The 17,695-nt window shown below is 36.4% G+C and overlaps 1 protein-coding gene across 1 annotated transcript in view; it reads right to left on the reverse strand.

Moving 5' to 3' along the window:
* The window catches only part of NEGR1 (neuronal growth regulator 1), a 1,017,459-nt gene that overhangs the window by 219,949 nt on the left and 779,815 nt on the right, over positions 1-17,695 (reverse strand). Inside the window, exon 5 of the mRNA XM_012173704.5 lies at positions 11,965-12,085. Within this exon, the coding sequence (XP_012029094.1) occupies positions 11,965-12,085 (121 nt within the window). The remainder of the gene's footprint in view (positions 1-11,964; positions 12,086-17,695) is intronic.

The following is a 17,695-nucleotide window of genomic DNA, read 5'->3' on the forward strand; positions in this document are numbered from 1 at the left end:
AAGGTCCCAAGATGAGACGCATGAAATCAGCTTTCACCTCCCTCCTCAGGTCACCTTCCTTCACACAAACATACCTCTTCAGTATCAATTATTGCTTATTTTTTTCCCCTAGTTTCACTAAATATTTGGGTGGTAATAAGTCTCTCTCCATAGTGTACATGCATGCTGTACCAAGATTGACAGAAAAAAAAAAAAAAGAACCTAGAAGATTAACAAGAAAGCAATATATTTAAGCCCAGAATTACCTCTAAAGTCTGAATTTTAGTGATGCTCTGAAGTTACTGTGTTCTGACTTGGTCAGATCATCATCATAACATCAAATTCATCTCTCTGTAAGTTCTCATGTATTTGTGTGGCTTTTGATTGTGTTCCACATTCCCCATTAGAGTGTAATTCCATTCAGGCAAGGATCCTGGCTGGTTTTGTTATTCATCATATTCTAAGTACGTAACAGAGTGCTGGGCATTTAATAATTCTACAGTAAGTGTGTGCTTGACTGATTGAATTATGTTTTTACATTATTTAATGCTTAGGTTTTCATCTATAAACTGGGAAAAATGAAGCCAGTTTCAAAGTGTTAATAAAAGAATATTTAGGCACATAAAATGTAATATTGTACACATATATACACATATATACCAAACACAGTGAGCACTGAATATATGATAGGTGTCATTATTGTTCAATGATAGAGTCTGTTTATTAGAACAGATACATTTCCTCTCAGATGGCAGAAAAATATTAAATATCGAGCATACAGGAAATTATTTTTAAAGAAAAGATCTAGGAGAGTGACTGAAAGGATCATGGCATCATGATTTCAAGATATGCCAAACTCAGTATCAGTTACATGCTCATTAACAACCTAATCTAGGCTTTTCACAGATGTGCCAGGTAGATTAAAAAAAAAGTAAAAAGAGGGAGGAGAGGAACTGCTAGAAACCAGAGACATGAAAATTTATGTGAACATGCCATAAGAGCAACCTATTGGTTTTCTGTATCGCTTGGCACTCAAGGCCCCAAAACAATGTATCATTTATTCCCAGGAACAGACTTGAGGATATCATGCATCACTGTCTTAGCCCTAAGGGGTATCTATCTTTAGTGGCATATTTGAATAAATTAATATTATTATAATATATTAGGACATTTTAATGATTTTAGACTTTATTAGGCTATTTAAAATGTACGTTTTGTTTATTTCATCAATTTTAATGAAATTAATAATTTTAGATCAGAGACCTTTGGGCTGCTTTACTTGTGAGAGTTTGATTTGCATAGGAATGTTTCCTTTTAACCCTATATCAGTCCATGGGGTCGCGAAGAGTCGGACACGACTGAGCGACTTCCCTTTTCACATTCATGCCTTGGAGAAGGAAATGGCAACCCACTCCAGTGTTCTTGCCTGGAGAATCCCAGGGACAGGGGAACCTGGTGGGCTGCCGTCTATGGGGTTGCACAGAGTCGGACACGACTGAAGAGACTTAGCAGCAGCCGCAGCAACCCTATATCAAATAAACAAAGGCTACAGTGCAGATGTCCATACTTCCCTGACTGCAGTGAGTCTTGTATCTCTGACAGCCTGGCCTGTGTCTAGATTTCTCTTCTCTGCTTCAACTGCTTTTCTAATATCAACATGCTTATGATTTAGATGTCAAATTTTATCCTACAATATACCAACACAACCACTTTGCAGAGACCGAGTTGACAAGAAGAAATCCTGGGAAATCAGAACTGAGCAATAGAAACTAGCTTTCTTTCTGTAATCACACATTGGGTTTACAGTGTTCCACAATCTAAGGTGATGATACATTTCTATGAATAGTCTCTTATCAATTTGAAGATGTATCAAAACTAGAATGGCTCTACTTTATCATTATGAAAAGGCCACAACTCATTCTCACAACAGAGTTTATTCCAAACACCACGTTAGATGTTGAGAGCATGATTGTTAACACGGCAGAACTCTTACTCCCTGGTAGATTATATTAGGAGGAGAGATGGGCAAGTAAAAAAGTTGAGTATGGTTTAAAAGAGTATTTCAAGGAGGCTTCCGGGGTGACTCACTGGTAAAGAATCCATCTGCCAGTGCAGGAGAAACAGGTTCAGACTCTGATCCAGGAAGATCCCGCATGCCGCCGAGCAACAAGGTCTGTGTACCATGACTCGAGCCTGTGTTGCAGACCCCAGACTGCAATTACTGAGCCCACGTGCTGCAACTACCGAAGCCTGCACATCCTAAAGCCCGTGTTCTGCAACAATATAAGCCTTTGCAATGAGAAACCTGTGCATCGCAGCTAGAGAGCAGCCCTGACTCACCTCAACTAGAGAAAGCCCGGGCAACAAAAAAGACACAGAACAGCCAAAAATACACAAATGAATAAATAATGACTTCTGTAAGAGTTTTGAAAAAGTACTTAGATAGAGGTGAGCAAATGGGAGTACATCTGGAGAGCTTCCTCTTTAAGCATGAAAGTCTCAGGGTAGTTTTCTGAGAGAAGGTGACACTGAATTGAGACAAAAGGACTAGTGGAAGGCCGTGTGTGTGTGTGTGTGTGTGTGTGTGTGTGTGTGTGTGTGTCTGTGTGTGTGTCTGTGCCTGTGTGTGCCTGGGTGTGTGTCTGTGTGTGTGTGTCTGTGTGTATGTCTGTGTGTCGGGGTGTGTGTGTGTGTGTGTGTGTGTATAAGGGGCTTTTAAGCAAAACAGCCAACATATGAAGAAGCTTGAAAGACAGAAATCATATCACAGTTTGGTAACTGAATATTTCAGGATGGATAAACCCCTATTTTGAGACAGCAGAATGGCAAGATTCATAGCCAGAGAGGTCAACAGTGGCTAGAACATGAAGGTCTCCCATGCATGCTGTACTGTTAGGACTTTATTCTAGGGGCAGTCAGGAATCACTGAAGGATTCCAGGACAAAGTGCTAAGGCCAAGTATTTACTTTGGAAATATCACTATGCATTTTAAGAACACAACCAAAACCCTGCTCTCTCGTGGACTGTGTATCCAATATTAACACCTGATTTCACTATGCTTCTCAAGCAAACTTGGCACTCAGAATTCTTCCGAATCTCTTTTCCTGTGTTCCCAATCTCAGCTAATAACTTCACCATTCAACCTTGTTATTGAGACAGAAAACCTGGGAATTACCTTCAAATTGTCCTTTCCTTGTATCTAATCAGACACTGAAATTACAAATAATACATTTTCTGTCTTGCTTTTAAACTGAACAACCAATAACCCAGTTTAAACCATATTTTATATCTTTCCCATCCATTCTTCCCAAATGCTTCCAGAAATGTTCCGTGAAGATGACAAATAGATCGTTTTACTACTCTTGAAAAGGCCCCAAATGGCTTCCTAGGGCTTATGGAATCAAGCCCAAATGTCTTATGATATTTAAGATCCCTCAAGTCTTGCCCTAAGGGTCCTTTCTAAACCTGCCTCCTATTACATACACCAGATTTCACGCCCTGTATCCTGAGACATAACAAACTCTCCACACAATGCCCATATGAATTGACTGTGTTCTTTCCTTGCTTATGATTATTTTCAACTCCTTGCAATATTTGGAAATTCTATTCATTCTTTGTTTTCCAGCACAAAAACTACCTTCCCCACCCTCTGGAAGTATTTGTTAATGTTCTGATTTGAGTTGAACTGATTGTTGCTATGCACTTTTAAGGAATTGACTTAGGATTCTCTTCAGATTTTCTTGGTACTTACTTCATTTTGGTGATTTTTATGACAGGTCACAAATTGTAAGTCAGGAAAGGCAAACTAGAGTCAGTCCACTTTCAAGCTTGTTTGACTGGCCCAAAGTTTTCAATAAAATAATATGTCTTTATGTCTTACCTGGACATGTGCTCTCCAGATCCCAATATTTGTTTCAGATATTTACCCTTTATCAACTTGGCCTTGAATGAATAAGTCATCACAGGGGCGATGAAGTTGTATTGATAAGACTTTGGTTGTAAAAAGGCATGAAATATCATCAGAATGAAATTAATATACTAATAAAAATAAACAGCTACATAATAATGAGATAATATTAGAAATTCAAGTTCTTTCGATGCGGGAACTTATTTCTTTTTCAAATTTCACAAATTAGCTCACAGATAAGTGCCTGATGCAAAGAAAGAAAATCTCGGGTCAGCAGAGAAGATCATTTTTAATGTGGGGTGGTAATGAAATTTATGGCCTATCTAGATGACCCAGTACCCTTCTAAATCAACATATGTAATGACTTACTCATAGTAACAGCCTTGCAAATGAGAGGACAAGAGGGGTGATAGGCAGGGTGTGTGTGTTAGTGTGTGTGTGTGTGTGTGTATAGAATTATAATTCTAGACCCCTCTGAATAATCAAATTGTGGTATAAAATCTAGAAGAGGGATATCTTGACATGAGAGTCAGGAAATTAGGGGAGTGGTTGTTTTGATTTTAAGGTCACTTTATTGAGGTATAATCGATGTACATAAAATTCTATGTATTTTATATATACTACGCAATGAGTTTGGATAACCTCAATATAAAGTGAAACCATCAATATAAAGGCCATAAACATATTCATCAACCTCCCAACTTTTCCTTGAAATTAGATTTTTACTGCCCATTCTTTAATTCCCTTCAGCAAGTCATTTTACCTTTATGAGATTGTATTTTTCTTAGGCATAATCTAGTTAGAATTATGCAAGGAATGAGTAAGATAATATGCAGTGATTATATAATGTGATGTAAGACTTCAAAATTAGCATGTGGGATAAAAGTCGCATGCGATTAAAACTGCCCTTGCGTGTATGTTCAGTCGCTCAGCTATGTCCAACTCTTTGTGACCCCATGGACTGCAGTCCTCCAAGTTCCTCTGTCTGTGGAATTCTAAGGCAACAATGGATTGCCACTGACAATTCCCTAGACTTCCTTACTTTAAACTAACACATTTCACAAAGTCTCCAGAATGGAAGGCAAGCCCCTCAGGGTGAGTACAGTGATCTGTTAGAGTACAAGAAAAAGACAATAAAATGTCCATTTAAGTTTCATTTATATCTCATCTAAATTTTATCTGTTTTAGCTCATTTAATGTATGCAATATACTAATTCAGAAAGGCATGTACATAACTTACAAATAAGTATGCATATTTTGGTAGTTTTGCTAAGGTTTAAATTTCACTCATAGGGATATGTATTCTAAAATAGTTGTGAAGTACTGTTTTACCTCATTCTCCATGGTTGAGCACTGGATGAAATAGTTGATTCTTGTTTTAGAACCATGTTATATTAGACACACATTTTCCACCTGAAAATCTCACTGAGAATGGAGATATGCTCACACTATCAGAGGAAATAGGCATGAAGACTGATTGAAGGAGTAGCAGGAATATGTCTCTCACTGCATGTCTTTCTGAAACATATAATGAGTGGAGTAGCGAGTTCATGCCATTTTAATTGTTACTATTATATCTTTATCTCTTTCTTTTACTTTTTCTGCCTCTCTCAAGTAGCACCCAAAGCTTAAAGAGTTGATTCTATCATAAGTGAAATGCAAACATGTCCTTCTTTTTCTAAATTACCATATATAAAAATGCTTTGAAAATCATAGTGTTATACGAATATGATGTATGTATTCATAACTTTGACACACACAAACTGCATGAAAAACAGCAAAGAAAAAAGGATCAATGAAGACACAGAGAAATATTTTAACACATTTTTCTGGTTCCCTTGAAAATAAAAGAAAGGAAGAAGACCCTCCCTCTTAAATTCCTTCTAACTCAGATGAAATTTATGGCCTGTCTAGACGATCCAGTAGTAAAGAATAGGAAAACAGAGAGGAAAGGTCACTCCACTTCATTATGATTTTCCAAGTTTACCTCACCTCTGTAAAGCTAGCAGTAAAAAAAATCATCATTCCCTCAAGTGAAAACCTACCCTGATTGAAAAAGGTCATTATACTTCTGTGTAATGTGAACCTGGCACACTCCACCTGGCTGATTTTAGGCCTTTTCCTATCCATTAAGTGGTAACTGAGTACATTGTGTAACATGCGCATGCATGTTTTACGCACACAGATAATAAATCCTTTAAAACAGGCAATAAGGTACTGCTCATCATATTCCCTTTGAAGCAGTGGTGTAAGCTGAACAAATTACAGGATTCTGAAGTGAGAGGTGTGCTGACATGGATATTTGCAGGAAAGAATGGCAAAAATTCATAGACTAAATTTGATATTCATTGCTTAAAAAGTCAAAATATTATAAGTTCTCATCATCAAATATATTCAATTTTAGTTATATATTTGCTATTAACAGATATATTGATCATTTTAATTTTTTACTACATATTTGTTTTCCATTCATGGATGTAATTTTTATTTATCTTATTTGTAACTTTTGTATCCTTATCTGAAATTATGATAAATGATTAGGAAAAAACCTTATTGATAATAAAGAATTCTAAAAAGCATAGCCATAATGGGACATTTGCTTAAAAATAGGCAGTGAATAAAGCATACATCATTCTAAAACACTGGAGCAGTTAAACTCATCATACAAAATAAGAAGGCAAGTCTTTCTAAATTGCAGGCCTGGATTTGAGGACAGCTAAAAATCAATAGGAGGTAATCCAAATAAGCAGACAAATAACAAAATTCTTATTTAAGTCAAATTGGTATTATTATATCCATAAAGTGATATAAAATGTTTTTGTAATACCTATTTAAATTTTAGGCTATTAAAATTTACTTTATGTTTTTAGTCTTACTCCTAAGTGAATGTACTATTCTCCAGCCATAGATCAACTTAATTTCATGTCATCAAAAACATTATTTACTTAAAGTGTCCTTTCACTACATATAAGGAGTGTATTTCTTCTTATCAGTCTTCTCTGCAAAAACCACCACAATATTGCAAAATAATGTGTCCAATTATAATAAATTAATTTTTAAAATGAGAAAAAAATGTTTAAATTTTTAGTTTTATGTATAATCAAAGTCTGAACTCTAGTTCTCCTAACACATAATGTATTTATACATAGAGTAAAATTCAGCATACTAGACTTGTCCCTGCCAGGTATGCTGAAAGTCACTATAGTGTTAAAAAAAGTGACCATTTTATGTGTGCTAAGTCACTTCAGTCGTGTCCAACTCTTTGAGACCCCATGCACTATTACCTTCCAGGCTCCTCTGTCCACGGGATTCTCTAGGCAAGAATACTGGAGTGAGTTGCTGGGCCCTCCTCCAGTGGATCTTAGCAACTCAGGATCAAATCTACATCTGTTACGTCTCCTGCATCAGCAGGTAGGTTTTTTACCACTAGCGCCACTTGGGAAGCCTGGACTATTTTATAGAAAGAAATAATATCTTCATAACAAATATATAACTTTAGTCATTGCTATGATGCTTACCCAAACAGTGCAATAAACTAAAGGTCAAATGGCTAACATTTCTAATGTATAAACAATTACATCATTCATAAGGGAGACAGGGTGACAGACATCTTTGAAGATGGCATCTGATGGTTCTCACCCCTTAATGTTTATGTTCCCCTGGAATCTCTCCTGCTTTGAATAGGGTCACCTTTTATAACCAATAATATATTGCAGAAATGACAGAGACTTCTCAGACTAGGTCATGAACAGCTTCTATGGTGTTCTCTTGAATCACTAGTTCTGGGGAAAGCCAACTGTCTTGTTATAAAGATGTCAAGCAGCCCTATTTAGAGATCTATATAGTGATTAACAGACACCTTCTGTCAGTAATGGTTGCTTCCCTGGTGACTCAGTGGTAAAGAATTCACTTGCCAAGGCAGGAGACTTGGGTTTGATCCCTAGGTTGGGAAGATTCCCTGGAGAAGGAAATGACAACCCATTCCAGAATTTTTGCTTGGGAAATCCCATGAACAGAGGAATCTGGTAGGCTGCAGTCCACGGGGCTGCAAGAGAATTGGACAAGACAATGACTATGACTAAACAATAATCTGTCAATAACAGGCACCAGTTTGTGGGACACGGGAGTGAGCCGCCTTAGAAGCTGATCCTCCAGTCCTAGTGAAGCCTTCAGAGGATCAGCACCAGGTGACATTTGATGGGAACCAGGTGAGAGACCCTGAGCCATACCCCACTAGGAATTCCACCAAGAATGCTCCTGGATTCCTGACCCAGACATACTGAGATAACAAAAGCTTACTGTTTGAAGATGCTAAATTTGGGTTGTTACTTAGCAACAGAAAACTAATAATGGCAATGTAAACAAAGGACAGAACATAGGTTGAGAGGCTGACAAACGTAAAATGTGTCCTGATAGCATCTTTTATGTGACTGCTCTTGGACAAGTTAAGTTTCTTATGTTTTAGTTTTGTCTTCAGTAAATTGAAAATAATAAATCATACCTCAGAGAGGTCTGAAGAATAAATGAGATAGAATGTAAAGGTCCTGGGAAGTAATTTATCCTTGGTAATGTTTCTTCCTTGTCTTTAAATTGTGCTTAATTTTACAAGATCTCTTTTTTTTTTTTTAAGTTTTCAAGCAGATTATTCTCAATGCACAGAAGAGGATTTTACAGGATATGGTACAACTATAGGCAAAGATAAGATTAGAAATGATCAGGTATTTCCTCCTATTTGTTTGTGTTTATTTGCTCATATTTATTTATCTGAGTGAAAATCTGGCTTTGAAAATCTTGACTTAAGCAAGATGAATTTTTAGAAACATCTCTTAAAGTACATGAGCTTCCCAGGTGGTGCCAGGGGTAAAGAATCCACCTGCCTATGCAGGAGCTGCCAGAGACACGAGTTTGATTCCTGGGTCAGGAAGATCCCCTAGAGTAGGAAATGCAATCTACTATAGTATTCTTGCCTGAAAAATTCCATGGACAGAGGAGCCTGGTGGGCTATGGGGTAGCAGAGAGTTGGGCATAACTGAGCATGTATGCACAAAAGTATATGAAGAGAGTAAGTTATTTCTGAATATTTTTCAAGCCTCAAGTATAAAAGGAAATAAAACTAAGAAAATAAAACTTCTCCAGATCTTGTAAAAACTCTGCTCTGTTCCAAGAGAGTCTCTGACAGGCTCATGCTTCTGTTAACAACTTTGAGGTCAAGAAAACAACCTGAAAACATGCTATATCTGTTTCTTTTCTGTCTAGTTACCTTGACTCCATTATTTCTGTGCCTTTGACTAAACCAACTGAGAAAGTATAAGCGAGTGTTTCTATGTTCAGTCTTATTTTGCTGATAAGTTACCTGAAATGCCTTTATCCTGGCATTTAACATTGACATTTCAAATTAATTTTGATAGATCCTGAGGTCCCATGATCATACTAGGTGTCACAGTATAGAGGTTAAATCCATGAACTCCATCTGAATATTTGCAAGACTTCTTGGGTTCAAATTCCAGCTCTGTCATTAACTATAGACTTGTGCAAAGTACTTATTATAAATACACTGTGCTTTGATTTCTCTTCAGCAAAAGGTAAGGATAAAAATATTATCTTTCTTATAGGTTTATTGTGAAAATAAAATGGGTTAATGTTAAATAGCAAGTGCTTATCACATAGATAGCTTTTCCTTTTGATAAAATAAATATTTTAAATGCGCTGGGCCCTGAAGGTAGCATGGTAGATGCACTTAGTGAGTGTAACAACAATCATTCGACCAGCAGTTTTCTTTCTCTCACTCCCTATATATATTCAAATTTGCTTTTTTGTAATTTTGAGAAGATAGATTTATATATTCTAGTGGTATTTGAGAATTTGGATATTTCTTCAAATACAACTCTAACAAATGGTAAATGTATGCTTCATTCTTAAATAAAATATATATTTGCCTTTGAAAGTGCATTTGATTTTCACAGCTGCTAGATTTTTTTCTGTGAATGAGTGTATTAGGGAAGGGCTCTTATTGGGGAGAATTAATCAACCTATTTTAGCAGCGGTTCTAAACTCCTTTGAAAAGTTAAATAGTCCATCTCCCCACTTGAGGAAAACAAAACAAAACAAAACAAAACACTGAAGCTACAACTGCAGACACCACTTGGCTCTTTTCTATCTTTGGTATAGGCCAAGCAAGTGGGATGAGGATTGTTGTAGTCTTTTTAACAATGGTCACTGAATTTAGGAAAGTGGTAGACAGAGATATAGCAAAAAAAAAAAAAAAAAAAAAAAAGTAGAAATAAAATGGACTCTAACAAATGAGTTCTCACTTGTGCTACTAAGAATAATCCTGCTCATTAACCTTTCAGAAAGGCATGACACAGTTTCAAAAGTGAATTTGAAAGATATGTAAAATAATTTAAGCTACTTTTTAAAAAGTGTGCTTTGTGGAGAACCAGGGATGGGGGAAGGAATTACAAGGACATCCTAATGGAAGGGGGGCTCTGAGGAGATAGAAGAATTGAGACTCCATTTACCCCTACTTTCACAGATATTACTCAGTGGGCTTTCGAAAAGGATTATATTTGAACAAAGGGTTTCATATTTTCAAAGGATTGAGAACCATGCTTCTAGATGTTTACCTCTATTGATCATCACAAACTGAAAACTTAATTTGGATTATCAGAATCTGAGGAAGGTTATATTGCCAGATATATAATCTTGTAGGGTTGGGATGAGGGTGACCACAGATGAGTTTACCTAATTTTAGGTATATAAAAATATAGGGGAGCTTCCAAAAGCCACCAACATTTCAAATTAATAAAAACAATAATTAATTAGCAAAAAGAATTAGAAATTAAGTAGCCCAAATTGTAGAAGAGGTTGCATATAAAATAACTGCAAAAAATTTTTAGGTGAATCCACTCTCAGTTATCCAAAACAAATAAGATAGTTATGGGGATATCTTTTATTGTTTTATTGTTAAGGCTGATGTTGAAGGAGAATATTTCCCATAAATCCTCTTTTGATTACAGTTTAAGAAACAAAGTACCTACTCATGTCACATCTATTTTCATCCATTGTGGCAACATCTAAGTTCTTATGTGATTTCACCTGTTTTCTGTTCAGACACTTAGCTATAATTAGTTATGAGACATGACACCTAATAAACCCCATATGTTTATGTTGAACAGTATGGCATTGCCAATATTTAGCCTTTTTGACGGAAAAAAAATGTAAATTTCATATGGTCCAAACTAACATTTTCTAGAATACATTCCCTTCTTAATTTTGAAGCATATATATATATATATATATATATATATATATATAGTAGATGATATCCTCTCCTCTGTATTATATCTTCCATTTAATCCACAGGGGTCCCATACTTCTTTGTTGGTTTGATAAGAACAGGTGAAGAGGTCTGAATGAGCCCACTGGTTAAAAGTAAAGAGAAAATCCTTAAGTCTTGTCTTCTCTTGTTCAACAGCTCTTGCTAAGGCTTTCAGAAGCACCTCAAGGGGACATTCATATAGAGCTGATGTTAGAGTAGCCCTAAAATCCCCTTCGTTAGTCCTTCAGCCATGCAGTTTATCCTCTACAGTCCCTTTAGTGATAGAATACCTGAAATGCCATATTCTATAAAAACAAAATGTTAAAATGTCTTGAGGGAGAGGGAGGCAGGTAAAAGGGTTAGGCTGATCAAGGAAGCCAGGCAGAGTCAGCAGCTCTGATTGCTTTTGGAGTGCTCTCATAGAAGCTGGGCCCAAGTCCTTTAAGAGCTGGTTTATTTCCCAAGTAAACATGGTCTCCAGAAAGAGCAATGGTGTGCTGGCTCCGAAGGGAGAGGTGGAAATGAAAGGCATCAGTGATGGGGGATTTGCTGGCATTTCTGAGATCATATAAACCAAAGTGGACATTTCTTCTAGATGCTATTAGCTACTCACCCCTCCCACGTGGGCCTCTTCATGCCCTAGAGAAGGCTGCTAAGAATCATTCAAGCCAGTTAAAGAAACTGCTTAAAGTAAATATCCGAAACACAAACACATTAGCTCAAAGTGCTTGAAACAGAGTAATAATCACAAAGTCCTTACTTCTTCTCCCCTTTGTACCATTCAAAGGCCGGAGGCGGCACACCTGCACCTTCGCATCTTATCAATCCACTGCGTCCGGGGGCCACGGTGCCAGATTTAATTTCCTGAATTGTAGGAGCAACTGAAAAAGAAACAAAGAAAGAAAGAAACTGGTGGGTTAGTTAAAATAATCTTCAACAGAAATATAGCACACATATTTTTATTCCTTCTATATTCAAAGCAATCTTATGCCTGATAGACCAATGCATCACATTTTCAGTGTTTAGCTTCTCATATGAGACTAGTCATTTTCAGCTTCATTTTTCAAGTTGGACAATAGACAAATGTTCCTAGGGAGTGCAGAGTAAATGCAATACATTTTGGCCTTGCTTCCTATTGGAAAAATGGCATTGTTGAGGGGAACACTTCATCTGTACTCCAGTCAAACTGCACTTCAATAATAGCTCTCATTCACTGAGTGACAGCTGGGAGCCAGTCATGGTGGCTCTGTGCTTTATGTTCATGATTTCCTCACAGTAATGCTCTAAGCTAGATGGCATTATCCCAATTTTACAAATGTGAGAACTGAAACTCAGAGAGGTTAAATAATTTGTCTGAGGTCACACAGCTACTTAGCTGCAGAGTCTGGATTTCATGTCAGGCATGTTGACTCAAAGTCTGAACTCTTCCTATTCTGTTTTTCCTTACTCCCTATCATGTTAGTGATATTTTAAAAATGTGTTTCCTTCTACCTGGAATGCTATCCTTTCCCATTTCCACAGATTCAAGGCCCAAATTTTGGGGTCATTATCTCCTTACTCTTCCTTGTTGCTCTGGCAGGAAATAGCTCTCCTTTTTTCAGAATAGTTTCTCTAAATCTCTCATAACATACATTTTGTGTCTTGTAATGATGGATACACCAGGCTTCCTTGTCAGCTGCCTAAAGATAGGATAAATATCTGATTTATCTCTGTTTATTCAGAAGTCAAAGCACAGTGCCTGGCACAAAATGATGCTTAAAAATATTCATTGCAACATAGGAGAAGGGAATGGCTACTCACTCCAGTATTCTTGCCTGTAGAATTCTATGGACAGAGGAGACTGGCAGGCTTACAGTCCATGGGGTCACAAAGAGACAGACGCGACTGAGGGATTAACATATACATGTGTGTATATATGTTTGCTGGAGAAGGAAATGGCAACCCACTCCAGTATTCTTGCCTGGAGAATCCCAGGGACAGAGGAGCCTGGTCGGCTGCAGTCTATGGGGTCGCACAGAGTTGGACACAACTGAAGCGACTTAGCAGCAGCAGCAGCATATATGTTTGTGTGTATGTACGTATATGTAGATACACACATAAATATTGTTTTTATTTTTCTGTGAGAACCCTGAATAATGTATGGAGCCAAAGGATGGAAGATTAGATAGGACCTTGAGGGCAATATTAAGGACTTGGTTTCTACTCTGAATGAGATGGTGAACCACTACAGAGGGGGGGCATAATCTGGCTTTTGTTTTATTTTTTAAAAAAATTTTTATTTTTACCTTATTTTACTTTACAATACTGTATTGGTTTTGCCTTACATTGACATGAATCCGCCACGGGTGTACATGAGTTCTCAATCCTGAACCCCCCTCCCACCTCCCACCCTATATCATCTCTCTGGATCATCCACGTGCACCAGCCCCAAGCATCCTGTATCCTGTATCAAACATAGATTGGCAATTCGTTTCTTACATGATAGATACATGTTTCAGTGCCGTTCTCCCAAATCATCCCACCCTCCCCCTCTCCCTCAGAGTCCAAAAGTCTATTCTATACATCTGTCTCTTTTGCTGTCTCGCATACAGGGTTATCATTACCATCTTTCTAAATCCCATATTTATGTGTTAGTAGTATCACATCACTCAGGCTGCTGTGTTGAGAAAAGATTATCATGAGGCCAGGATGAAAGCTGCTACAGTAAGTAAGGCAAGTGATGTTGACAGCTCAGACTACGGTGGTAGCACCTGAGGTAGTGGAAAGTTACTGGCTTTGAGGTATGTTGCAAAGTTGGAGCCAACAGGATTTTTTGATAGATGTAAAAAAAAAAAAAAAAGAGGGTAATTTTATTTGGCTTAGGTAGAAGGTTAGAAATATCCATTGACTAAGATGGGTTCAACAGTTAAGTAGATGAGTTTAGGAGTTGTACGCATAAGCTGTTTTATTTAAAATATTTTCACTGCCTTTAAAATTCTATTTTTAAATGCTCCTAAATCTGCTTACTCATTTTTACTCCCCCTCTACTGTCAACCACTGATTTTTTAATTCTGTTAATAGTTTTGCCTTTTCCAGAATGTCATGTAGTTGGGGTCATATAACATGTTTCATATGTTTCATATTGGCTTGATACTGGCTTCTTTCACTTAGTAATATACTTTATTTAAGTTTTCTCCATGTCTTTTCATTTCATTTTAGCACTGAATAATATTTCATTGTCTGTATGTACCACAGTTTATTTATCCATCCACCTGCTAAAGAATTTCTTGGTTGCTTTAAGCATGGGCAATCACATGGAAAGCCACTATAAACATCCATTTTTCTGTGTGGATGTAAGTTTTCGACTCCTTTGGGTAAATAGCAAGAAGTACAATTGCTAGAGTATAGGATAAGAATATATTTAGTTTTGTAAGAAACTTACAAACTGCCTTACAAAGTTTGCATACCTACCAACTACGTATGAGAATTCCTGTTGTTCCATGTTCTCATCAGCATTTGGAGTCAGTGTTTCAGATTTTATTCATCCTAGTAGGTTTGTAGTGGTATCTCTATTTTAATTTGCATTTCACTAATGACATGATGTGAAGTGTCTTTTTATGTGCTGCTTTGTCATCTATACATCTTCTTTGGTCCACTTTTTGCTTCAATTGTTTACATTATTTTTTATTGAGTTTTAAGTATTCTTTATATATTGTGGAGAACAGTCTCTTATCAGATGCATCTTTTGCAAATATTTTTCAGTCTGTGGCTTGTACTTTCATTATCTTGATAGTGTGATTCACAGAGCCAAAAATTCTAATCAATTTATCAACTATTTTTTTTCCCATGAATTACGCCTTTGGTATCTAAAAGGTCATCACCAATTGCAAGGTCATCTAGATTTTTCCTATTTTTTATTTTTCCAGTTTTGTATGCCTCTATTTTTCCATAAATATTTTCTTTTCTACCAGTCTACATTTAGCAAAGTACATATTTCAATAACACTATGAGAAAGTTCAATATAACAGGAACGTGGAATATGCAAATACTAATTTATTCAGACAAAAGACTTGACTAGGTGTGCACCTTGGATATATTTCAAGTTTCTTTAGAAAGCAATAATGATTTTTCAATATGTAGTGAATATAAAAACTGTAAACCCTCTTCCAACAGAACTGTCTTTCCTTTTAAAAATACCTGAGCAGATTAATCATTTATTGTTAAGGGTGATACTTTACTTTGAATTTATAGCACCTCTATTTCTTTATGGTATTTTTATTTTTAATAGTAGACTCAATTAGAAAGATATTTGAAAAGAAATATTTTTATAGATGTTTTGCTAATAACTTGGCAAAAAATTTGAAAAGTTTGAATAAGGAAATAAAAGAATATACATAAGCACATTTATATATACACAAATATAAACACATACATACTCTCTAATTCAACATGAAGAACCACTTAATAAGTTTTAACTTTGTTAGGTAAAGATGCACACCCCCTCTTATAAGGCAATAACAATACAAAAGATATCTACAAATAAAAACCCACTTATTGTCAATTATTATGACATTGTTTTGCTTGTAAGAGATATAGGTAAGATTGTATTTTCACTCTGTTCTCACAGACTTTCATGTATTTCTCTCTCTGTCACCCTATGAGACCATAATCTTTTATGATATCCAACTATTATTGGAGATGAAATAACATATGCAACAGGAGATCCATCACAAGTTTCTATTGAAAACCTAGCTCGTTTAATTACTCCCTTGTCTGTCAAGGGGGCCATGACTCATTACAAACAAAATCATGAAATCCAGAACATGGCCTGAAAACCCAGGCGTAATGAACCTAAATAAAAATCTAATTTGTCATTAAAAGCCTTTTATGCAGTACAGTGTGCATTTAGCTCAACACTTGGTAAACATACAAGTTAAAGGGACATGATCATGTTGTCTAGAGGGTTCACAGGCTGCTGAAATGGACACTGAAAAACAGAAAGATACTAAAATGACATATGGAGGCTTACATAAAGAATGAAATAGGAATTAACACTGTGAGTAAGAAAAGGTCCTGAGAGTGTTTTATGTGTTAGAGAATTAAAGGGCCATGGGGTGTAAGTAATCAATATGGAGAGGGAATTTTCAAATACATTTCATTTTGAGGCTAAAATTATAAACTTGAACTTGAAAACAGTATTGATTTTTCTTTGGGACACGAATGAATCCTTATGCATATTATTCTGCCTTTTTTGAAAATGACTGTACAAGAGGAAGCAGATCCACCCCTTTATTTACTCTTCATTCCTTCATCAACTCAACAGGTACTTTTTACTGAAGACTACAGTAATAAAAAATATAACATCCCGGGCCTCATGAGACTAAGATCCTTGAGTCTGTATGTATGCATACATGTACATGAATGTGCAAACAGTAAATAAAGAACCAGTAAGGGAGTGATACAAACTAAGATGGAAACTGAGCAAGATGAAAGAAAAAGGAATGCAAGGTGGGTTATTTTATGTGGTGGAGTTACAGAGCTACTTATTGATAAAGAAGAGATTTTGAGCAGAGAATTAAACGATGTGAGGAAAGAAATCATATAGTTTTCTATAGAAAATTATTAAAATAAAAGAAAAAAAGAAAACTCAAAGACCCTGAGGGGAAACTACTGAGGTAGAAACATGCTTAACAGGTTTGAGGAGCAGCAAAACAGTCAATGTGACTTGAGCAGATTAAGTGAGCAGAAGAATCCAGAAGAGAAGGTGGATAGGCAGCTGGAACTCAGATTCAGAAGGTCTGGTAGTTGATGGTAAAGCCTTTGAATTTTATTCTAAGATGAGGTTGTGGAGATTTTGAGCAGATGTATGACATGAGTTGATTAGCATTTTATACAGATTTTTGGCCACTGTGTGGAACATGGTCTGCATAGAGGCAGGAGAGGAAACTGGCAGAATGGCTAGAAGCCTGTTGTAATAATCTTTAGGATGATGAGAAAATCATTGGCCAATCCATAGAGAAGGCAGGAATTGAGAGAAAATGTAATTAAATAGATCATTGGCCGCACTGGACTTGAGTCAACTCATTTGAGTTAACTGGCAGTGAGAAGACATGTTTAGTGAAATTCCAAGTTTACACCATTCTGAATCCTATTACTTTGTATAAATAAGAGTTCTGTGGCCACTGAAATGTCTAATCAAACCCAATAGTTTTCTTTTCTAGAGCATATCTCAGAGACTGTGATGCTCATGTATTCCTTGTGAATCTCACAGTATGGAGCTTTTCCAAATTTATGAGACCACAGAATTAGAGAGCATTTATACTGAGTTCTTGAGGGCCAAATATTCTGTGGGGCATATTCTGGATATTTTGGACAGTAGGAGAAGTAGATGTCTAAGGTCTATTCCGCATCCTCTGTTATGTGATACATGACTTTTCAAGTCTACTGTCATCACTGCTTTAACTAACTTCTGTGCTCATGAGCTATAAGGTGCTAACGAGTTTTATGTAATG

The sequence above is a fragment of the Ovis aries genome, chromosome 1 (assembly GCF_016772045.2).
Source record: "Ovis aries strain OAR_USU_Benz2616 breed Rambouillet chromosome 1, ARS-UI_Ramb_v3.0, whole genome shotgun sequence".
Taxonomy (NCBI): Eukaryota; Metazoa; Chordata; class Mammalia; order Artiodactyla; family Bovidae; genus Ovis; species Ovis aries.